The following is a 25,532-nucleotide window of genomic DNA, read 5'->3' as shown; positions in this document are numbered from 1 at the left end:
TTTCTTCAAGAAATAAAGGCTGTTTCAAACCGTATAATTTCCCATTAAAAAATGCCAAATATCAGTCTTAGCAGATGTTCAGACAGAAAAGAGCCCTGCGTTAAATGAACGAGGCTGCCTTAGTAGGAGTGTGCCATTATAGATACTGGTGAGACATCAAATATGATCTAGGAAAGCCGGTTTGCATAGCCTCTGGTTTATGTACCTGGTTAGGTGATATGACAACATTAACATAAGGCAATGTAAATTTATCACACATGAGAGATTTTGTCACACAGCTAATCCTGTGTTATCACTATAATATCTCTGGTTGCATTGGGTCATTGTGGGCAATGTTGCAAATCAGAGAGCAGGTCTGCTTAATGGCAGCATTGGATCTTTACATACTTGCATCAATATGATAATAATCCTGGTTTTTACTTTGCTGAAATAATCAAAAACAACATTCTTGTCTGGATATTTTCTCCAGAAAGTGCAAAAAAAGTTATATATCACATGCACTGGTCATCTCAGTGTACTGTAGTCTAGACCATTCTTTATCACCATTCCTGGCCAAGGCACTGCAAAGTGTTGAGAGATTGAAACCTAACTGCATGGTGCAGGAGTTCCTTATACATCGATTTTGAAGGAAGACTCTTCACTTTGAGCCCTGAAGTTTAGTACCTTCACAGGTGTTGTATTACACTCTGGGACAGACATACTGCTCTGCCAGCATTGTGTAAATATATCTATATGTAGTAAAGTAGCATTGAACCTGATGATGGTACAGCACAAGTCACGACAGGACACACACAAGATCAGGTTTCGTTGTTTGTAATTAGGTTGTGCAGGGTTTGTCTGTGTGTATTTACTGCCCTGGTTTTCAGTCTGCAGCAGGTACAGTATAGAACACACAACATGCATAAACGTTTGAGTACCTGAGTGGAGATTTGTACTAAAATGACACTGTATTTAGAGTACAGTAATCCATCCACTTTATAGGCGATGTCAGTTTCACCTCATTTTTGTGTCGTCCGTTGGAGAGAGTCAGTTTTTGTCGTTGAATTTCATGAGAAATGTTTTGAACTTGAACCCATCTAATCTACGTCCATCACATTAAGTGTGTATCAAAGTACCTCCATGACCTGAGTTGCTCTATAGTTTTTTATTATGTTCCGGTTGGAATGCAGTTACTGGCAGGAAGTCTTCACCCACAGGAAGTGACAAATCATAATTTGTGGCTGAAATCCAAACTGCCTCCTAAACAGCAGCAGTTAATGTGTGATCTCTGCAGAGAAAGCTGCACTCACCTCCTTCATTTACTTCATTTTTGTTGCAGCCCTCACACTCATAGATCTGTTACTCAAACAGTACTTCCTGGATTGTATGTTATTGTCTCAGTCCCTATCAGTGCAGCCCATTGTGTTGTTCTAATGCTGGGCTGTTCTCCTAACCGCTCCTAGGAGAGTTAACGTAAATCCCTTCTGCTCTGTTCATTTTTGTCTCACTGGCTTGGCTGCTGTTTTTCTTTAGCTGTTTGCCTCTCTCTCCTTGTCAGTCTAACCCTGGTCTGCTTTTTCTCTTTCAGTATCTGTCATTCTTTCTTCTTCGTTGTGGGAACAATAACCCCTCCTCATCTCCACACCACCCCTAAATCTTACTTAGATATCACCAGATATACCAGGATCCTGGGAACATGTGTCTGCCCCATTGTTCATTCTTTTTTTATAAAGGACCTTTTACTTTCATTTTCCTCAGATATGTCTTTATATTTTAATGCCAGTGAAAGAACTACAGTTTACTATATGTACAATATATAAACAGGGATACAATAATAGGAAACTGGCAGAAATGGAATGACTGAAACTCAGGTTGAAAGTGATTTTCAGAATGCATCAGTCACAAGGTTTGTGTGAAAGTTTTGAAACACTTGCTGGTATTAGGGCATCATAGGAGGTGGTCAGTCAGCCCACAGCATGAATCCCCTGCAGAGACAGAGAGGTTTCACAAGTAAGACTGTTTCACATGTCGAAAGGCAGGCGCTTGTAACATTGTGGTGTTTCCTGTCAGTGTGTAACAGATTTTAACTTGATTGTGGGGTAATGAAGATAATTTGTTATTGTTTGAGGAGCAGCTGCTGGTTTAATTGCTGTTTGTGTCTTGGTCTGTTACTTACTGTAGAACATTACACCCACCAGCACAGTGAGGATGTGGGAGGTCACCCTGACAAGGGAAAAGCCATGGATTTCATAAACCATAACCACTGAGGTAAAATGGAAATTGGAGAGTTTTTAGAAGTTATGAAATGTGACAGGTTTTGAGATTAAAACTCGTGGATGCTTGTGGAGCAGTTATTTTTGGTGGTATGAGTTTAACGTGGAACAAGCCTGTGCTGTAATCCCTCCAGATTGAAGATATGATAATAAATTTTGCTGCTCTGTCCATTCAAGGTCCAGTTAGGACCATTATCATCTTGTCTCATTTTTAGCCGAAACAATACTGAAGAGAAGAAAGGAACCATTGTTATTTTTAAGCAGTCAGCTGGGTCCAGTGCCTGATGGGAAGCTCTGCCATTCACCATTGGGTTTAAAAAGAAGGGGCCTTACCTCTCTGTCTCTCATCTTTTCTCTCTTTGTCTTAGTCTTTTTTGTGCTTTCAGTGTTTTAACTCTTTCACTCTCTTCTGATGACAAAATTAGTATTGTTCCAGTACTTTATTTACAGTACTTTTGCTGCCTTGAGTGCAAAGCTAATATTGCTGCAAGGCAGTTGTATTTTACAATGTCAGCAAACAGCCTCATCTTTGTCACCAAATCTTTTTCACTTGACAAAATAAGTCAGGATTTACAAATGTAGGTTTTGGTTCATGCATTGTTATTCATTGTTTTTCCTATAAACTACATTTAATAAAAAAAAGTCTTTTCACATGACTTTTTCCATCAGTAAAAACAGTTCTTAATGAATTATCTGGATTCTGGTAAATTGTATTAACTGGTTATGGGAAATTGGATTCCCTGATAAATTAGTCTCAACACTTACAAATTAACTACAGTAAAAATGACAGACTGGTGAGATAGACATGATGGAAGATGGAATTTTCTTGCGATGTTAAGATTCAGTGGTGTCACTGCAGGCAGAAATCATTGCCTCAGACTGTCTGGTTTGTCTCTGTGTTGTAGTGATGGTGCTATAATGGCTCTGTAACAGCTCACCTCTGTTTCACGTGTGTAATGCAGTGGATTACTGTGATGGAAGCACTCCTGTAAAACACCAAGACTAAAGCAGTGGTTGACTTTTTAGTGCTGAGACATAGAGCCTTTTATAGCTGCTATGGAGAAATCCAAACTTCTACCATTAAGTGGATTTAATGGACTAAATTTAGTGATATCTTGATTGATTTTTGAAGTACTTCAAAAATCAATTCATTGGGATTCATTAAACTGTCAAGTTGCTCCTTCTAACTTTTCCCTGAATGTCAGTCTAATGTTTGTGCTTGTTTTTCTACATGTATCCCAACCTGAGTGTGACTAATGAAGCTGTTTGCTTTGACTTTTCCCTCATCTGAATGTGCAGCTCTCATTATTAACCAAAAGGCATGCCTATGATGAGGTGATGATTGATCAGTTGTTGTACCCTGGGGGTGACACATTGGTACAATGCATCACAGCAAGAAGGTTCCCTCCCACCTTGGATAGTGAGACTTTCTGTGTGGAGTTTGCAGGTTCTACCTGTGTCTGGGCTTCTAGTTTTCTTTCACGGTCTCAAGCCGTGCAGGTCAGGTTAACTGGCAACTAAATTGTCTGTGGGTGTAAATTTGAGTGGGAATGTTTGTCTTTATATGTCAGCCCTGTGATAGACTGGCAGCCTGTTCAGGCTGTACCCTGCTTCTCACCCAGTGTCATCTGGGATTGGATCCTGTAAAATGTCATCCTCATGGTAGCATGAGAGGAAAAGTCAAGGATGCATCAGTCTGCAGGGTTTATCCTCTGGGGACAATGAATTCATGAACCTGACTGTGTGCCAGTCTATCCTGTAGATGTGAAGCTATTTCACTGAATGAGATAAAACTTTGACTCGATGAGGTCCTGGAGTGCAGTGCATAACAGAGCTATGACCAATCAGCCAAATGTATGTCTGCAATATTTCTGCTGTATACATTTTGTCTGCTATAAACATTATTGCCACTATTGCAGTGTTATGAAGTTACATTTACTTGACTTTTGAAATGACAGGTACAGGGAGTGGAGACCATTGTGGCACCCGATTGGACAAGAGGGATAAACTGTAGAAAGGTAGATTTTGTCAGCTAATAAAGTTTCATTTGTATTAGTTTTAGTTTTCCTCCATCTGCTTGTAAAACATGCTCCATAGCACACTAGTGGTCAAAAACTCAACAGGGTTCCTTTAACCACAGCAGGTCAGCACAAATGTAGAACACTGTATCATGTTGCAGTTCTAAAACTACAGCAAAGATGTTGGGAGTGTCTAGTATCATGCTTGTTACATCTCACTTTGTTGTTGATGGTCTCAGAGTAAAATACTATTTACTAAATTTAAAAATATTACGACTTTATGAGATGAGTATTGACTCCCCAGCTGCACAAATGTGTTTGTGCCATTGTTTCACAATACTTCACTATACAAAAAGAATGAAAGGATGATATGTTAATGAACAGGTATAATCAATTTCAGCTTTAAGACAGAGATGCATATGAGTGTGCTTGCCTTTTTGCTCATTCCAACATTAATTATTTTGCTTTGTTTCAGGTGAGCCTGAAAGGAGTTTAATTTCCATTAACTCAAAGGTTAATAAAAAGGATGAAGGTAAAATTAGTTTGATCAAAGACCATTCTTTGACTCCTCACCTATTCTTCATGAGAGGCACCCATATGAATAAATCATAGTTTCAAATGAAGTGCATCTTTTGATTTTTATGTATGAAATGAATCATCCTCATCCACAGACACTGTATAGTTGGTCAGGTACTTAAAGCTTTGGAATATGTTATTTAAAATCTCAGGGTTTTCCCCAGTAACATCATATATTAACATAACATTAGCAACATTCTTATTCAGAGTGTAAAACTCTTCTCAACAGAAGCAAAAATCCCATTAACAGTCATCAGATTTTGTTTTACACACGCAACACTAATCATGAGTGAGAAGAGCACAGACAAAATACAGAAATCTCATATGTGAAATATCCAGAGGAGTTCTACCCATCAATAATAGCAAGAAGCTGAGAAAATAGGTTTTCATGGCTTTAAAGGACCAGTCAGTGATGCTGTATGTCTGCATAGAGTTACCTCTGTCTTTGACAAAGTCCTCAGACCCCACCACTGATTCAAGGACCAGTAAGAAATTCTATAATAGCAGTTCATTTAGAGACTGACTTCTTCTTCTACTAATATGACTAAACTGTGAGCCTGCGATGGACTGGCGATCTGTCCAGGGTGTTCCCTGCGTCTTGCCTAATGTCAGCTGGGATAGGTCCAGCACCCTCGTGACCCTAATGGATAAGTGGTATAGATAATGGATGGATGGATGACTGAACTGTTGGATGAGCTGGAGTGTTTACAATCTTGTGGTGAGTCAATATGTTGGCAGAGTAGATGCTGATCAATGCGTCTTGGTTGTCTATACAAATGGATAAATCAGCTGATAGTTAATTTATAGACAGTGTGTCCATCGCATAGTTGTTCCATCAGAGAGCTTGGCCTGGGAGATGTAAACAGTAGAAACACTGATTTTGATAGAAAAAAAGTTTACTACTAACACAATCCCAACACAAAGCTGTTTTTATATGGCAGTGCTTTAGGAATAGACAGCACTCTTCCCAAAATAGGTACAGCAAGGTAGGTTAAGTTAGCTAAACACACCACATGCTTTTGTTTTGGTATTACAGTTTGGACATTCAGGCAGGAGAGACGAGTGCTTCTTTTGTAAAAACTTTTTTGTGTCGGCACAGTAAGCGAAAGCACGATTTCAAAAGTAATGAGCAGTTTTGGATTAACGAGTTAACAATATGTTGTTTTGGAATCCATTTAGAGATATATTTATAGAAACAAATAGGTGAAGTTAACAAAGCCAAAAATCTGTGGCAACAATATCAGGAAATGCCACAAACTAGATTAATTACCTGAGGTGCGGTTCAGAAAATACTGACATTAGGATCAGTCTCAGAGGTCCTGTATCAGTCAGCTCTTATCAAAACACACCCAAAGATCACAGCACAGATTAGTGTAAAATATGATCTGGTGCCCTCAGATGACATTATGATTTGTTTGATTTGTTTTCGGAAAGACCTGGACCTGGAACAGAACGCATGCAAATGGAGAGGATGCTGATTGTATGAATCTCAGTCTACATTCAGCCTTCACGAATGTTTGCATGATTAAAATAAGGTAAATACTGCACTGACGCACACTGGAGGGTGAGTCATCAGATTGTAGGATCAGGACCATCTCTTACTGTCACGTACACATGCATATCACTTTTGGCCTTGCACACGCATACACAGGACCATACACCCACCCACACTGACTTGTAAGCGCACACACAGCCTAATATAATAGGCTGCTTGTGTTTAAGGTTAATGCTTTCTGCCTTCAGTGCTCAACACTGGCTGCATAATACATCTAAAGCAGCATCACTCATTCTTTGTGTCGGTGCATACAGGTCCTCAATAACCTGCCCGGAGCTATTAACAACCCCCATCCACTTTTTTTTTTTTTTTCAAATGCTTTAGAGTGGAGACACCACAATGACCAGGGGACCATCAGCTACACAGGCTCAGATTCCTCTTTATTAGTCCAAAATGATAAAACGCTGCAGTATAACTGTGGTTTATGTCCGTTAACTCACTGGGACGGATGACATTTCACACTATTCACACAATTAATTAATTATAGATAGATCAGATACACGGATAATTAGAATAATCCTTATTTATACCCTTGCACTTGAAAGACGTAAGAAATTTAATGCAGTACTTAGTTGCTCAAATGCACTTAGTAGTATCTCTTACTACACTTACACTTAAATTCCCACATCTTTCAAACCTCACATTCCCAGTTTGTTATAGTTTGTCATAATTTCTCAGACTTTCTCCCCCAGAGCTACAAAGACAGTATACACAGGCTGCTTAGTACTCAAGTAAACTAAACTTAACCTGATGTAACCTGACATTTTAGCAGCTACATGTATTTATCACTCATGAATGCAATGCTGATCAGCTGCTAACTCTCAAATGCATGTATTTAGACAATTTTCTTTTTGGCATTGGGTCAAAATTGACTGATGAGGGTGGCTAAGTTAAGTTGAGCTAAACAGCTGCTGGTTGTAGCTTCATATTTACTGCATGAATAAGTGAGGAGTATCAATCTTCTTGTCTAACTCTCTGCCAGAAATATTTTCCAAAATGTCAAACTATTCCTTTAAATCAACCACTTGTCATTCCTAAATGCAGCTTTTATGCAAACCTAGAGGTAAAACAGAAACACAAAAGGGACTGCTTTGTCCTCTATCACCTGGAAAAGTCGTTCCACTCCAGTGCAAAGCCAAAGCTCCTCCAACATATAATTACAGCAGACTCTCCCCCGCTCTCTGCTAATTCTATATTGGTTCATATTCAGCTGTGTTTCTTTGCACTGCCTTTGTGTCATCTCTTCCTTGCTGACACCTCAAACGAGGATGGAGAATCAAAGTGGCTGGAGGGAAAGAGAGGTTGGGGTGATCATGTAAAAAGTTCCTCACACGGTCACCCTGTTCCACTCCCTCTTGCTGTTTTCTCACCACTTGAGCTCACTCGCATCTGTCCTTGTCAGTGCTTTGTCACTTGGGTTTTGTATTACAGACAGTATTTCCAGTCTGTATTGGTGTTACTCAATATTTGTATGCATGGTGTACCTTAGTACTACTAATCAAAGTGGGATAGTCTGTTGTGTATTTACTATGTATGACTATAGCATTTCTTTTATTCTTCTTATATTTCATTTCCTTATATCCTGATTGGCTAAAAGGCAGTTTGATCACACACATGAGTGGGTGTGTGTTCAACACTGCTAGGTGGCTGGATGTAGCCATAAAAATTTTTTATGCATTGAATTGGAAATTGTGACTATCCTCTCTACATATTTCTTTAATTATTTTGTTCCCATTCATTCTGTGATTATTGTGTCTGCATGACTGGTCTTTGTTTATCTCCACCTCGTCCAGCAGTAAGCTCACAGCAGGATGGGAGGTGACAGGACTTCCTGGTTCACATGGAGACACCCTCATTTAGTTGTTAAAAGATTTCACCCAAGAACAGTATCATGGAGTAAACCACTGATTCTGGTGTGTCTGTGGATTATCAGTGTACAAGTGATTTTGGTATCTTCTCATGTGACCCTCAGCAAGAAAGTGAATAAAAGTATTTTGTCAAACTATTCCTTTAAAGCAGACTAACCTGGAACCATGGGAAAACATTTTGTCTTGCGTACTATCAAAAACCTGCTGTAACTGCTACATGCAACACAAGTCCTGTGCAGCAGAAAATCTGTGTTCAGGACTGGAAATGTAGATTCTATGAACTTGCAGTGGGATGATTACTGTTACTGTCACATTACAGTGTTTTATAAATCCTTAATACAAAGTATCAAAATATACAATTACTGATATAGAAATCACAAGAACTATCCCTTTACAAATGAGATTTCCTCCCCTGTGAATGCAGATGTAGGTGAATGGATGTAGCCCTGTAGAGAGTGCCAGGCTGAAACTCTAAACTAGTGAATGGAGTCCTCATAGATTCATGAAATGTGTCATACAGTATAATGGCCACATCACACAGGTGGTGTTTGTCTCAGCAAAGCCATGGGGGTGTGTTGGCTTAAAAAGCTTATGTATATGCATGGTTGTGTGTGTGGTGTGTGTGTGTGTTGTGCGTTGTGCCCCACTGGGTTGGTATTTGCTGTATCAGCAGGGTCTCCGGGTGGCGTGGTGTCCAGAGAGCACTATCATGGAAAATTCCATAGGACACATTTAGTCTAGTGTGTGTATGTGTGTGTGTGAGAAAGAGAGGGTAACAATGAATGTGGTTGATTTGTGTGTGTTTGTGTGTGAGAGAGAGAGAGAGCAAAGAGACAGTACTGTGTTTATATAGAAGGAAATAAAAAGAAAGGAAGCCTTTATTTGTTGTCAGAACCGCAGAGTGACTGTTATAGATACTGTTGTAAGAGTGCACACAGCCAAACAACTGGAGTCTGATTTCATACCCAAAAGTGCTTTCTTGACACCATTTTAAGCTAATAATGACTTTACTCACATATTCTGATATTCAATAAAAATGTAATAACATAATATGAAATTTGATACATTTCATTGTGGAGGTTAAATGTAATTTGGAGTACCCTGTCCCTTTCTCTTTGTTTCCTTCTTAATTTCTTCTTGTCTACTTGTCTCTGTCCTCTGGGAAATTGCCAACTGCACAAAACATATTATCAATCATCCAGTCATTACTGCTGCTTATGTAATAAGAGCAGTTTGATGAGGGAAGTTGGTGGCTGCTTATGTGTGTGTGTTTGTGTGTGTGACTGCAGTTTTGGTGTGAACTTGTGGGCTTCTGTGGAAATGAGATAATATTCAAATTTAATCAAACCTGCTCTGCCTTAACATACTTTAAAACCACCTGAGCTGGTGATTTTAACAACTTGCAGTAGCATGTTTGTTTCTTTCTGCCCTCATAAATGATTAATATCCTGTGTATTTCAGCATAGTGCTTGTGTTTAATGTAATTTACCTTTAATATAATTTCTGCCATATTTTTAGGGCTCTTGCCTTATTTTCATAAGTAAGAGGCCTTTTGTTTTTATTTTTTCGCACTGCAGACGGTATAGATCAGAGGTTTGCAGACTAAGTTCTTTTTTTCATATGTACTGTTTTGTTGCTTATCACATGAATTCATAGCATATAGTGATTAGCCTCTCTCTCTCTGAATGAATGGTCTGAAACATCAATTTAAAAAACATGCAAGTTTAAAAAAAATACATGTGTTGTAGAAAGCTGAACGCTGCTGCAGAGAGCCGTGTGGGGGCAGACTGTAACTCTCCTTCTTATATGTTCCCCAGGAGGAAAATCAGGCAGCAGTTCTTACGTCAACAGAGCAATTGTGGTTTGAACCCTCTCCATGAGTGTCCTAAACAGACTGGTGTTTGTTTGTCTGTGGGAAAATTGCTCTGGCTGTGTATATGTATAGACGCATGTTTTAGGTGGCAACTTTAACAAACACACACATCTGTTATCATGTTTGACCTCCTTTCAGTTTCTCTGTTTTTATCTTCAACTCTTCACACTCCTGCTCTTTATCTTCCTATTTGACACCTCTAATGACTCAGCCTTTCATATTTCAGCTTGTTTATGCATACTTTTTAACCTTTCACTGCAAGCTGCTGCCTTTCATCTCTGCCACTTTTCCTCCATGTTACACCAGACAATGTGGATACTAATGGATCTATAACTGTCATCTGAATTTGTCATGTAGATCAGTCTGTAGGAGAAGCAAAGGTCCTTTAACCTTTTGGCTATGGAATCATCTTTCTAACTGTAATTAACTGTATTGTGTTTTATCCTACATTGTTACTGTGTTTAATTCTCTCTTCAGTTTTATACAGTATAATAATTATTTTGATTCTAATTCTTTGCTTGTCCTGGAGCACAGATTTTTAGCACAAACTTAGATGGTCCACTCTGAGAGTGTTAAAATACTCTCATACACAAAGGTTCTGCACAAGTAAACCAGACAAAATCACCAAATTTTCACATTTAAAAAGCTGCAGTCAGAGATTGCTGAATAAATGAGGATTAATGGATAATGGATGGATCAAAACTGTGGCTGTGGATGGCATCATCTGGTTCAGATTGAAACATCTCAACAACTATTGGATGAATTGCCATTCAGTTTTGTGCAGAGATGCATGTGCCCCTCGAGAATGAATTGTAATGGCTTCCCCGTAACATTGCCATCACCCTCAGCTGTACTTTTTGTTTAGCAGATTTTAGCATGTAAACATACACAGTAAACCAAAATAGTGAACTTGGTAAACATTATACCTGCTGAGCTTTAGCATGTTGTCATTGTGAACATGTTAGCATGTTGATCTTAGTATTTAGCTCAAAGGAATTCTGTCACGTAAATTGTGTGTCAGGTTTGACAGAATTCAGCAACTTTGTGTTTTGAATTTCCTGTCATTGCAATTTAGTCTTTGACTGGCTTTGTCTCCATAGTAACAGAGCACAAGGTTCATGGGGATTGTAGCATTGAGACCTTTCTGTCACACCAGAATGGCTGACAAAACGTGATTTCTCAGAAGGAAAGCTGAAATCATTAAACAGGTGTCCTAAACACAAACATTTAAGGTAGTTACATTATCCAGTCCAGTCTCATGTTTCTGTGTTAAGTAACATTACATTTTTAAATGGTAATACAAAAAAACACTTCCAGAAATAGTGGCCCCCTCCCACTTCACAATTCTGTTAAGAGAAACACTACAGAAGTGGACACAGCAGAATCCCATCTTCCTCCACAGTGAGGAAAAAGTCTGCTCCGATGACCATGATTAACACTATAATAATAAAACTGCTGTTAGTAACAAGGTTGTCCAGCCTTTATAGCCTCCAGACATTTCTCCTCTATCACTGAGCAGCTGACAGAAATAGGTGGGATTAGGAGGACACTGAGAGTGTCTGGAAACTCTGGGAGGAGGGGGTTTGTTCTATAATTAAGTCCAGGCCAGTATGTGAATTCTGAAAGCAAGGAATCTCGACATCTGTCACAGTATTTACTGAAAGATTGGTATTAATCACCAACTTGATACTTTATTGCCTTCGTGTGCTGTGGGAAAATAGAAAAATAGCAAAAGTTTGCTGGTCCCAGTCATTCAAATGTAAAGATGAGCTGCAGTTTCTTGTCTTAAATTGAATATCTTTGGGTTTTTGGACTGTTGGTCCAAGAAAACATGCAAGTTGGATAATTGCCTTGGGCTCAGGGAAGTTATGGTAAACATTGTTTGTCATGTCGGATCCAACCATTCAGTTTATTGAGCAAATGCTTGTTAGATTACAGGGAGGTCTATTAGAAACAATTAGTTGATTTATCCATTAGTTGACTGTCATTAAAGTAATTGTTGGCTGTAATTATTTGTCAAATTTTAGACTGACAGTTTGATAGAATAAGGAAAGGAGGAAATAATTGATTACTTGAGAAAATAACCAGCAGATTAATCAATGATGAAAAGAATTGTTAGTTGTAGCTCTAGTCTTCTGGGTTTTATTATGATGAGATTAAACATGGCTTTTGACTGCAGAACTTTTTGGCAGCAGAACCCTTGAGTGCATCATCAAAGACAGTTTGCATAACATTCCCAGCCTGTATCCTCAATATCATGCAACAGCAACTTAAATACAAAGATGACACAATAAAATGATGCACAATAAAGTAATATATTGCCAACCTCACGCCAAATTTACAGTTTCTGCAGGTCTCAATTTGATTTTCATTCTGTTCTGCGATAAATTGAAAGTGTTTTATAGTATGCCTGGGAAAATAGTCAGCAGGACTGTAAAGTATAGAGTATAGAATGGCAATCCATTACTACGGCCCTTTAAAGGAGCATGAAGTGAAGAAGAGAGAGACTTCACAGGCTAAATCTGTACTCACCTTATCATGGTTTCCAAGCCTCCCTCAGGCATTATCTCTCGCTTATCTGCCACTTTTCCGTTTCATTCTTCCCTCCCTCTGTGTTCCTTGTGAAAACCCTCTTTCCTTTCCTGTTGTTGTTCTAGAGCTGCCACTCTCGCTGTTAATGATTGGTCTTTCCTGTTTTATTCAGATCTGTTATTTTGCCCATTGTCCAGATCAAAAAATATCCTGATTGAATTTCAGTTGATTCTCACCTCCAGTATTAGGGACTGCACATATCACAGTGTAAATGAATAATTGAAAAGTGTGGGTGTCTATGCATGTGAGAGCCTGTGTGTGTTTGTGTGTATGTAAGTGTGTTGTGTGGATCGTCAGTCATAACCCTGCCTTCCTCCAGCAGGAAGTGTGTGGTCCAGAGAGGCTGTGATTACATTAACCTCATGTCCATTGAGTTAAGATGGATCAGAGGCTCTCCTCACTCTGCTCTGTGGCTCAAAACTGTAAAATGTATTCAGGCTCCTGCTGTCAGTGTGTGTGGTTGTATGAATGTTAAACAAGCCACAGTGTGCTAAGCAGATCTCTCTGGATAAATACAAACACTCTCACCCAGAACTAGCAGAGATAAGAGACCTGCTCAGAATCAGCACTCATCTGTGAATCTGAAGATATTCAGAGAGTGTGTTAACATCTGAAAGGAACACTGAAGTTTGTGTCATTATCCCATCATCCACCAGCTCTCCTTTTATACTATTTTTTATTTGTCTGTACACAGTTGTTACAGTGAAAGATATCTGTGCTTGTGCACCTCGCTTAAATTGATATTATTCATCCTTGTCCAGTATAAGATCAGATTCCACAGAGCTAGATTATCTATCACAACAAACACAAAGCCCTGATCTAGCTCTGTTCCATTTTATCTATACTGAATTGGGCCAGACACCCACCAGACATAACAGGATTAAACCATGTTGAAATAAACTATGTTGACTTATAAAATGTATCATCACCTCAATTCAGTGTCATCTTAAGACAGCGGTTTGTTTCAAGCTTGGCGCTGAAAGCAACAGAGTTAGCAGTGAAGATGGTATTTCTACACAATGTGCATAATGAAATAATTTAGAACAAGAGCCATGCCAGCTGTTCTGCAAAGCAGTGCATATGCACAGCAGAGCTTTGAGCTATATGCTAACATCAGCATACTAATGTGCAGACAAAATGTGTCTTGTGTTTACCATCTTAGTGAAGTGTGTTAGTATGCTAACATTGATTAGCAAACATAAAGTACATACACAGCTGAGGCTGATGGGAGTGTCACTGGTTCTGTACTGGACAAATTAAAATGTTGACCCGATGATGAAGCTAAAACATTAAGGGATCACCAGTTTTATTACAGTGTATCCAGTAGGAACCATGACTACGTGTTCATGGTAATCCATCCAATAGTTGTCAAGAAAAAATCAAAAACCAAAAATGTCAACTTTATGGTGACATCTAAAGAATTTTTTTTTAAAATCAGATTGATGTATCAACTGAGCTAAAAATTCAGTTGCTGGAGTTAATTCCCTTCAAGCTGCATTAATTGATTTTAAGGGCAGCAGAAAAGGCTGAAAACACATTGTTTTCACCAACTTACCATGGAAACATCTGGCTTAAGCTGCTCAATGCAATATCTTCATGAGCACTGTGCAGCAAGTCACCAGATCTGCTCGTTTGCACCCTGGTGCTGGGCAGGAAGTGTGGAGTGAGGTTATCGTAATTTGCTGAAAAATGATACCTGCTGTAGCTGGCAATGAGGTTGCTGAGAGCAGTTTACAGACTGGATAACCAAATCAGTGAGAGTTTTGTTGTAATTTGCTGTGCATTTGTCAATGTGAGCAACCCCTTACAAATTACATATAGTCACTGCTAGCATAAAAATATTGACTAGTCTTGAACTCACAACATTGTACCTGTAAAAGACCTACATCCTGTTTTCAAAACAAGTAGAATGGAAAATCCTATTTTTATTTATCAACCACAGACATACTGAGAAATGCTTATGTGAGTCCCAGAGCGCACTGACCTCCCTCTGGTGCCTCTGTCATTGTTTCCTTTTATTATATTTGTCTAACACCCCTCTCTCCCCCCTCTCATCTTTTTTCTAGCTCTCTTTTAACAATATACCAGTAATGGAAAGGATAAATCAATGGAGGTTTTCTTTTCTGCCTTTCCCTAATTGGTTGACATAGCTGGTGATGTAATAACTGATGATGTAAGTCCTGGGCCGAGGTGAATGAGGGGACTGTTCTCCTTCGCCCGTCTCCGTGAGGTTGCTGCAGTGTCGGCCTGTTCACAAATTGTTGTTGCCATGGTAATGAGAGTTCTGAGAATGCCACTAGCAGGTCACTGATTCAGTGTTTTTTTGGAGGGCGGGGCGGTGGGGTTGTTGAGCCTCAGGGCTAAGGTGGGGATGCTGTTTTTAAAGAGAGTGAAAAAACATGTTTTTAAATTACACTTGACTCAAACTGACACTCGCACATTTGTGTGTGTGCTTGTGCATTTAGTAGAGTTAGAGTGATGGGGAGTATGTCGGCACGCTGCAACAATCACTTCAAAGACTTTACATCTCATCTCCTCTCCTCTCCTCTCCTCTCCTCTCCTCCCCTCCTCAGGTGTTTTAGAACCTCCACTGACTGACCCCACCCCCCCTCCTTCCTCCCCACACTTTGACTCCACCTCCTCAGTGATGTCCTCTCATCCCAGGCACATCCAGGGGTCAAGACCAGTGACCCCTCCACTGACCTCTGCAGGATCCCCACGTTCTCCAGTGTCACCAGGTAAAGTGTTTTGGGTTTTTTTAGCAGTTTTGCAGCTGTTGGTAAAATAAACCACAGTGTATTATATCATTTTGTACACATGAAGATCATTTTACCACTGAGCTTATGAATACAGATGTACAGTATTGTCTGTGGATAAGATTGAACTTGAAACTTAAGCATTATAAGTTATATTGTCTTATTTCATTAAATGCAAAGATGTTACTCATTCACTCATTCACAGACTCATGCAGTAAAAATGTCTCTGCACAGTCTTAGTCACCACTGATGCGGTCTGATAAGCGATAACCTTGAAGTGTAGCACAAAACCAACACACAATGCTGCCGTGTGTCCTTATTCATGATGTAACATTCTGTTTTTTCTCCCATCAGAGTCCCTGCAGCCTCCAGCCTGCAGACACAGAGACCGCTCCCCTTCCCCCATGAGAGGCTACCTCATCCCCAGCCCTCTGCCCACACGCAGAAACAGGACCTGCTCAGCGTGAGGACACACACACACACACACACACACACACACACACACACACACACACACACACACACACACTGCACTGCAGAATCCCACAGGATGAAGTACCCTTTCAGTCGATTGCTGTCATAGTAATCACAGGAATGATAAAGTGGAAGTATTGTTTATATGAAACTCTAGTGAAGACTGTTGCAAGACTTGTTCTCAGGCTTAATTTTGTTTTGACAACTTGGCACAGGCCAACACAGGACTGACCATTCAGTTACTGAATTTCATTGGTTAATGTCTCTGCACTTGAGCCAAACTGAAAGTTTTCCCTCATGACTACAAGTGTTGTCAGGGCAATTCATTAAAGTTAGAATTCAAATGGTAACTATAGAATAGATTTTTGTGTTTTTTATGGCTGGCGTTTTTTCAGCAAAAGCCATTTAACTATACACATTTTCATTGTTACTGGTGGAGTCTGCCTTTCCTGCGCAGCATTCAAACTGCACACATGGGACTCATGGGAAGCCATGCATGCATGTTTTGGATGTAACTGGAGAAGACAAAAGCTTGCATCCCTTCATTTCACATAATGTCCTTGACAAAACCTCTGTGTTTGTACCGCCTGCTTCTCTGTGACATCCCACAGAGATTCAGAAGCTTTTTAGTCTCTTTTAGCTTGTTGCTTTGATTTTCTGGCCCACAATTCTGCTCTAATCAAAACTCACAGTCAGCAGCAGGCAGCTGTTTTCAGTGAAAAATCTCTGATAAACCCCAGTTTGCATTAGCTGTCCCACACCAAACAGCAGGTGCGTTGAGTTAGTGACTGGCAGGTGAACATTTAGCAGTTAAAGTCAGATGTTTCCTTCCGGAACTGGTGGAGACAAAAAACAGAGCTAAAAGGAGGGTGAATATCAGACTTACATTTGTCACTGGGCAGAAACATGTTGCAAATTTATTGCTGATGTTGCTCTGTGTCTGCTGAACGAGTACATTGGCAACTTTTTGCTGAATAGTTCAGTTAATACAGCCTGAAGAACCTTATTGTTCAAAATGTAAGAACATCACTTCCTTATGAATTTCAAAACTACTTTACAAATCAAATAAAACTGTCTTGTATACTGTCTAATGACTGAAAGTATTTGGCAGGATCAGAAATGTAACAGAAAAAGAAAAAGAATATCTGGTAACCAATCAAAACGCCCCCTACTGGTGGATCAGAGTATGATACATTCATTGTTGAATTGATTCTTCATCTCTTACTTTTATCACCCTCCACTTCATCAACCCCTCTGTCTATATCTCTCTCTCTATACAGGACGGCTCGTGCATCAGAGGGTCCGGTGTTTACTGGTGTGTGTAAATATTTTTCCCGCTCCAAAGGCCATGGCTTCATCACGCCATCGGATGGGGGCAGTGACATCTTTGTCCACATCTCAGAGTAAGTGTGTGTGTGTGTGTGTGTACTGTGCTGACTATAGGTTTGTGGACAGGCTGGCGTGTTAAAGTATCCTGAGGAGTGTGTGTTGAATGTAGGGTGGTTGAATGTATGGTGGTGTTGCCTTGAAATGTTATCCCTATGAAGACCAGAGGTCCCTCATAGAAATAAGTACAGTATTCTAAAAAATGATACTGTAGCATACTTTAATATGTTCTTTTGACTAATCAGGTTAACTGGAGATGATGAGGTGAATAGAAACAGTTGGTGTGAGTGTGTGTGTGTACATGTTTGTATTTATGCTCACACACAGGGTGGTTCAGCAAAGCTGCTCTGTGGATGAAACTTGAGCATGAGTGTGTGTTTTTTTTCTCATTGCCTCTGATGAGGTGTGTGAGGGGGCTGCTTTAATCACAGTTTTAATCACAGTCATCAAATTACAGCAAGGCTCTGTGTAGGAGTAGAGAGACCCACACACACACACACACACACACACACACACACACACAGCTTCCTTTTGACGAGGAGTCATGGAGTGATGCAAACAGATTTTTCATGTAAGAAAGAGAGAAACAGACAATTTTATTGTATCCTGCTTTACAGTGTGTGTGTGTGTGTGTGTGTGTGTGCGTGCGTGTGTGTGTGTGCGTGCGTGTGCGCGCGCATATGTGTACACTGCTTACGTCTATGTGTTTTATGCCTGTGGGTGATAACAAAAGCACCGCGGTGAAGGTCATCAGATATTCTGTTGTCCTCCTACACCACTCCTGTGTGTGTGTGTGTGTGTGTGTGTGTGTGACAAACACAACTGGACTTGCTGGGGAGCATTAAAGATAGTTCATCTTAAAGGGTTATAGTGTGTCAGCACTGATCCAGGGGAAAAAATGTTATTGTGTGAATTAACATGCATCCACACTGGTGTTTTCAGGTCATTTTTGTAAAGATGTCTTACTTCTAATTGTGATTTCTTTTATAGATGCTATGAGTTAACCAGACACTCCTGTCCATGTCAAAGTGCGTCCACTAAAGTCGTTGTTTTTGCCACTGACAGGCTCAGATTGTTATTAGTGTCTGACAACATTATGGAAATGGATTCCTACACAGACTGAACTTTTTATTAAAGATTTAGATCTTTTTTATATAACCACAAATGTTGCTGTATATCACTACCAGACTCCATTGACAAAATGGCAGAACACGGGAGCTGTTAGAATACCACCACCTTGATTGGTTCATTTCTTAGTGTATTATGTGACTTTCAGTGGTAGACAAAGTGTTCTGATAATTTAGATAAGTAAAAGTACCCTATCAATCAATTCACACCCAAACGCATGGGGAAATAAAGGCCCTTTAATGATGCAGCGTGAACAGCAATGCTGATGTTAAAAATGAGTGACCACTGAAAGGGTTAGAGGCAACAAAAAGTTCTTAAAGGACAGGTTCCCATTTTTCATGTCTACGATAATAGATCACTCATGTCCCCACATGTACGTATGGAGTGACTGCTCGTTGTAATCATTCCTCCTCTTCATACTGGCTATAGAGAAATCTCTTCTCAAAGTGATTCCAGTGCAAGGGATGAGGCACAAAATCCACAGAACTCACTCTAAACATCAGCTGAGGCTAATATGAGGCTTCAGCACCCTGAATTAGAAAAATGAAATGAATACCTTCCAAAGTTACAGCCCTCCCCTAGTTCCCCCATACTCTGCCTCCTTACTGAGGAAGAGTGGAGGGGTAGTAGCACAAAGGGGCAATTTTGTACTAAAAGGTTGTAATTTTGGATGATATCCACTTGATTTGTCTAACACACACTGCTTCAGCTGAACTAAAGTATTCCTTTTTATACTGAAGGAGGACTGTAGATTTTGTCCCCTATTACTGTCATTTGAACCACATTATGAAGAGACCTCCATATAGTCCATATGGAGAATGGGAATGGTTACAGTGATCAATAAGTCTTTCAGTATACATATGAGCATATGAGTTTAACTTTACTGTCACTCTGTCCCTGGCTGTGTCTGAGCAGGCTTATGTCACTGTTTTGCAAAAGCTCTTAATTTAATTACCTGTTATTTAACCTCTGAATCATATGTTTAAGTCACATGACCCTTGGGTGTGTGAAATGGACATTTTGCCAAAATAACCACCATCAAAACTGTTGTGCATGTAGATATTTGCACTTAAACAGCAAAAGCATGCTGACCTTTTGCCATACAAAGGTCAGTTTATGTCTGTCTATAGGGTGCAGCGTATGGATAACTTGTTTGGTATCATAGTTTGTAACCTCTGAATCAATTTCCCTCCCTTTCCTCCAGCATTGAGGGCGAGTATGTGCCGGTAGAAGGCGACGAGATGAGCTACAAGATTTGCTCCATCCCTCCCAAACACGAGAAGGTCCAGGCGGTGGAGGTGACCATAACCCATCTCAAACCAGGAACCAAACACGAGACCTGGGCGGGACACGTCGTCAGCAGCTGAATGCTGAACCTCATGGGGGATGGGCGGGAGGCAGGGATAACAAGGCCAGAGGGTGGGAAGGGAGACACTGAAGAAATAGGGAGAGGATGATGATCGGGTGGGAAGAAGTGAGAGGGAAAAACCCAGTCCTCCTGGTATGACACTCTGAGACAGTTGAGTCAAATGGTGATGAATAAAGTTTTAAACTGGGAGGAAAATCTCAACCAGCCCATAGTCATGCTGTGTGGGAGGATTACACTGCCCTTCCTGGGAAATGGGTAACTGCATCTTGGGAAAACAAACAGTTGGTTTGACCGGTATATGAATAGATTTATGATTACGGTGTAAGATGTGTTTATCGTAGAAAGGTTTCTAACATTACAGTAGGTTTCTTGCTTAGATCGTTAGACTGTGTTGAAATTTGACGTACATTGAAGTTTTAGTTAATTTGAGGAGAACATTATCTTCAGCTGCAATCATTCATTTTCTGGAAAAAACCTCTGGATACATTCAGTTCAGCTTTGCAGCGTTTGAGATTAACCTGCCGTGGTCACAACAGAACTAATGTTGCTGTATAAGCACTCCATGTTACAGCACCATGGGGTTATTATCCAGGTATACTGTGTGTGCCTACTTCTACCCAGAGAACTTACAGCTCTGTTTGTGCCTACTTATACCAATCTGTCATCTGTATTTGATCATGCGTGGGTGGCTATATAAGTGAATTAAAGCATTTTCAACTGGTGCATGTTTGTGGATTCTGCATTTCTTCTTCATTTATGTAACTTTTTTGGCATCTTTGGCAAACTGATTGGATTTAGTGTGTTTAGTGTGTTTAGTATGCATCACTGTGAAAAAGTGTCTCCTACAGTGACAAACTGGGCTGGTATGTGTAAAACTTGTGTGACATTATTATGGAAATATCAACAGCTTTGCTTCACTGAAATTCAGATCCAAATGTGGATTTGTCATGCCTACCACAGATAGACCTGCTGCCCTCTTCTGTCCACATCTGTCCACTACAGCTTGACAACAGTTCAGAGGTCCTACTGAATTATCTGCTCACAATCATCAGTCTTTTTCAATATGGAGGATAATTTGACCTAGAATAAGAATTAAATTGAAGTGAGTCGAATATTAAGGAGAAATTGGAAATATATTATCAAGTTGTAGCAGTGAGGTAAATCCGGGCATAATTAAACAGTAAAATGAAAAAGGAAGCTGAAAAAGGAAATTAAATATTTATATGACAAACTGATGGCAAATACCTCAAGTGGAAAATAAAACAAAGACTAACCCCGATGCTGCTGTGAGCTGAGCAATCTACCCTTTAGCTGTTTTCATAATGCAGTTATATTTTCACACAAGTTTTATCATACAATTGTCATGGTAAATTTATTCTACTTATAGTCACTGGTGTTCCCTTAGGCTAAGATCTAACCTGTTAACCATTAACTTTGTAACAGGTATTCATGTTTGCCTCTTCCCTTACAGTGACATTACAGGTGACAACAGATTAATTACTTGCATCATGTGGGATTCCTGACTACTGAGAAATATCCTCATGTACACTGTACAGTGTATATTACTGCATAGTAACATGACCATTAGTACAACTTTTGACACTTCTTGGAGAAAAACAATAATCAGTACAAATATTATTCCCACTGAGATTATTTTCTCCAACTGCAGCCACTAGAGAACAACAAATGTTTTTTTCTGACCCATTGCTGGTTACCTTATTTTGAAATTACCTCACCGGAAGTTTCGAAATCCTGTCTGACTTGACTGTAGCCTGTGTAGTAGTTTATGCCCCACATCAGACACAGCTCGTCATAATTAAAATTATAACCAGTAGTCCTGTGGCTGTCAATTAAAATTTCTTAATTATGATGATTACATTAATGAAGAGCTGTAAATATTCAACACACTTTTTCTGATATGTATTAGCTACAAATATCAGTTAATATTGCAGTTCCTCACTGTGACCACTGGATGAGCGCGAACACTGGTGACTATTACCACACCAAGAAACGTTTCAAAATAAAACGTTTGTGTCTACACAGTTTTTGTTTCGTTTTAATTATAGGCTCATAGGTAGTCTGCTGATATTATACTGATTAATATATTGCGTTTGCACTGTGAAAAAAATGCTGTCAGTTGTGTCAGCTGTGTTTCTCATAATGTTTGTGAATGTATTTACACTGCTGCAGTAATGTCTAATTTTTGGTTGGAGCATTTCTGAACAGTCATCTAAAATACTGACCTAAAATAAGGACCAAGATGTCTAAGTGGTAATTAAGCAATTTAGTATTGCTCCTTCTAAGAGCTGGGTGACTTGCAAAACACACACTGAAAAAGATCAGTCACATTCAGTGCAGAAGAAAATGTGCATATTTTTTGCCCTTAAAGTGAGTCTAGCCAACAGTTCCCATAATACAGCTCTCTGGTCCTAATATAGCCTACATTATTCAAACTCACTGCCCACATTTGTAACATATGCTGTCTGTTGGTAAAACTGTAGTCTCCACTCTAAAGCTGATAACCCTTGTGACATCACACAACTTCTCTTGAAAAGTAAACTGACTTTTCTGGACAAAACTGGTGAAGTGTCCCTTTAATTGTTGCCTTACCTATTATTAGCATTTCCATTGTCTGTGACTGTGTGCTACACTACATGATAGTCCAGTGAAATGCATAGCTTGTAATAGTCGTAGCTGTGCTGGAGTTGTACACTGCTTTGAGCTGATTTATCCAGCAGAGGGCGCCTAATCTCCATGTTGTAACTGAAAGGCCACTGGCACTGAGTTGCCACCTCTGCCCTACACCTTGTAAAAGTCGGTCAACCACCAAAGCAGGTAAATAGTGAGTTCAAACAGAGAGTCACTGGATGCTTATTATATGGTCCAGCTGTCTGCTGGCTCACTGGTCAAATTCCATAATGACAGTAAATGAGAGCCTTCAGTCTGTCAGTGGATTAACCAGAGATACAGTGATTTCAATATTGGAGCACTGAAGGGGGGAGCAGCACACCTGTAACTAATACACCTGATGGGAGAGAGGGGTGAGAAGGAGGAGGAAAGAATGGAAAAGGGTACAAGTAGACAGAGACAGGTGAGAGAAAATGGTGTGAAGGAGAAGAGAGATAAAGGTAGAAGAAAGGAGAAGATTAAGAGGGTATGACAGGAGAAAAGGAAGGAGGGAGAAGGGTGAGGGAAAGGACGCAGAGGAGTAAGGGTGAGGAGGACAGAGAGAGAGGGGGGGGGGGAGGGAGAGAGATGGAGGAAAACAGATGATGAGAGGGGGGAGGAGGAGGCGGAGAGGGAGGAGCAGGAGGGGAGGCAGGCGCTCAGTCTGTTCACTCGCAGGAGGAATCAGCAGCAGCAGCAGGACAATGGGCTGTCTCCGCTACGGATCCTAACGGACGCCGGTGTGTTTCCGACAAACTGGAATATAAGGTATGACTGACGGGGGGCGAAGCGGCTCCGAGTCTCAGATGGTCTCGGTCTTGACAATGTTAAACGGGTGTTTAAATCTGCCGTTTGTCTATGAAAGAGGAGAGGCTGCAGGAAGGAAGCGACGCAGCCGCAGCAGACAGCCAGCAGGGCCTGCCAAACCAACCGTCTGCCTCTGGGTCCTAAACCGGCCGGTGACACGTTAGAGCACAGACGGCTTCAACTGTTCACTCTTATTGTCAGTATGTGCAGGATATTGGACGACATGATAAATCACAGCAGGAAAAACACACCCGGAGTCCTCCGGTCCCCGTTCTCTCCTCTCCAGAAAGAACGTCACGCAGAACTCCCTTGTAAATCTGGCTGTTTTTAAATTCCCTTGCTTACCTGCAGACGTAAACAGCTCTAAAGATGTGAATGACTGCTGCCTTGGATTCAACGAGGTCGTCTAGTGAATTCGGCCCACGACTGATTCGTCAAACTCCGCTTAATTTCAAATTAAAATCAGTCTTTCTGTGCACGTCGCCCCCCGCTTAAGTGTTTTTAAACAGCAGGGTAATACAGGGACAACACGCGAAATCCAAATAATAGTTGACCTTTTAAGTATAGTAAACGCTGCTCTGTGTATTATTTACACGCCGAATTCGTGAGCGGTACAAAACAATTCACTGTAGCTGTTAAATATTATTGAGTGATGAATACATACTTGATAGGAAAGCGGCGCCACAAAAAAGACCGTTTTTGGATGGAAATTCGGAGCGAGGAGCATATGTCGGGTATGCCAACAAAGCCTCTCTCTAGCCAGCAGCAGCAGCAGCAGCAGGAGGAGCGCGCAGTGTGTCTGCCAGAATGAACCTTTGCACTAGGCCATGGCTGGGAGTCTCCTCTACAGATGCAGGGATTGTGGTGTGAATAGATGGACTCATTGTAGTTGCCATAATGTGCCTTCTGTTGGAAACAGCGTTGCGTGACGCACATAGACATGCAGTGATGCAGAGATGCTGTGCAGGCATGGATGACTTAAGGACTTCTTATTATTCATGAACGGGCAGCGTATTACCATGTCAGTGTGTCTACATCAGTGGCTGCAGTGTCTGACCACAATAAATATGCACACACACACACACACACACACACACACACACAGCAACAACAAACACAGATGTGACTGGTTGCACTGAACTCAAGTCCTCTGTGTTACAATATATGATGAGACAAGGTCATTTTTGCCATGCTAACCACCCAAACACTTCACACATGTCATTTTAGAAAAACACAGGGTAGGCTGTTTGTGTGTGCTGGAGCCTGTATTTAGTGAAGGGAGGGGCTGGCTCAGGGACCTCCCATCAATAATTAGAAGTCAATAGTCATTTGCCTCCATTAAGGTGAGGATGATTGGTGCTGGCAGACGAGCAGTGGCTGTGCTGTGATGTTTTTTATTTTAGACTGCACTGACCTGACTGAGAGAGTGTGTGTGTATAACATCCGTAGGAGGAAGGTAGCTCTTCTCCTTATCTAGAAGCGATTGGCGAACACAATGCATAGAGGGATCTAGTTACAGAACAGATAAGTCAGTGTGGACAGAAGTGATTATAGAGAAGTGCAGTGACAGAGGCAGATCAGAGGAACTGAGGCAAATCAGAGGCAGGAATGTCGACGACGGGAGCGTGACACACTGTATGGTATTCTTGAATGAACCGACTTGGGTTGTATTTGCCATTCACCAAATAATGGCACCAAGATGTACGAAAGCGTCTCCGTCTGCAAACAGGGGAACCAGAGCGCAGGCAGGAGTGAGAATCCAGTCTGAATGGCAGGAAGCAACCCCAAACCGCAAGGGATTAGGGGTAGCAGGAGACAGATGAAGTTGTTCTTGGAAAGACAAAATGAAATCTGGGCTTATGCTCACACTGTATTTAGCTGTGTTTTTTTTAAATAGTAGCAACACCAAAAAAATAAAAGAGAGAGAGAGGGAGAGATAGACAGTCCATTATGTGAAGTTATGGAGACAGATTTTGTTTGTCTGGTTTGTGCATGTCAGGTTGTGTTTATCAGTTAGACAAAGAGCCACCAGCTTCATCTTAACAATAACAGGAAAAAGCCCAGGAGCTGTATTAGGGTGTGTGTGTGTGTGTGTGTGTGTGTGTGTGCATGCGTGTGTGTGTGTGTACGTGAGTGTGTGTTCTATAGGCATCCATAAGGTTAGTTGCCTACATTGGATTTTCTCACTCAAGTTCACATGATCAGTGTGTG

At 40.5% G+C, this 25,532-nt stretch overlaps 2 protein-coding genes across 3 annotated transcripts in view; both read left to right on the top strand.

The window, feature by feature from the left end:
• Window positions 1-20,570, top strand: part of LOC108898614 (calcium-regulated heat stable protein 1) — a 50,418-nt gene extending 29,848 nt beyond the window's left edge. The window contains exons 2-5 of the mRNA XM_051073777.1: window positions 15,308-15,472; window positions 15,845-15,953; window positions 17,245-17,367; window positions 19,683-20,570. Coding sequence (XP_050929734.1) covers window positions 15,382-15,472; window positions 15,845-15,953; window positions 17,245-17,367; window positions 19,683-19,845 — 486 coding nt within the window. The 5' untranslated portion in view covers window positions 15,308-15,381 and the 3' untranslated portion in view covers window positions 19,846-20,570. The remainder of the gene's footprint in view (window positions 1-15,307; window positions 15,473-15,844; window positions 15,954-17,244; window positions 17,368-19,682) is intronic.
• LOC108889395 (calcium-regulated heat stable protein 1) overlaps window positions 1-25,532 on the top strand; it is a 77,315-nt gene that overhangs the window by 29,849 nt on the left and 21,934 nt on the right. The gene's annotated exons all lie outside the window — the stretch shown is intronic.

The sequence above is a fragment of the Lates calcarifer genome, linkage group LG11 (genome assembly GCF_001640805.2).
Source record: "Lates calcarifer isolate ASB-BC8 linkage group LG11, TLL_Latcal_v3, whole genome shotgun sequence".
Classification (NCBI taxonomy): domain Eukaryota; kingdom Metazoa; phylum Chordata; class Actinopteri; family Centropomidae; genus Lates; species Lates calcarifer.
This window is presented reverse-complemented; position numbering and strand designations above follow the sequence as displayed.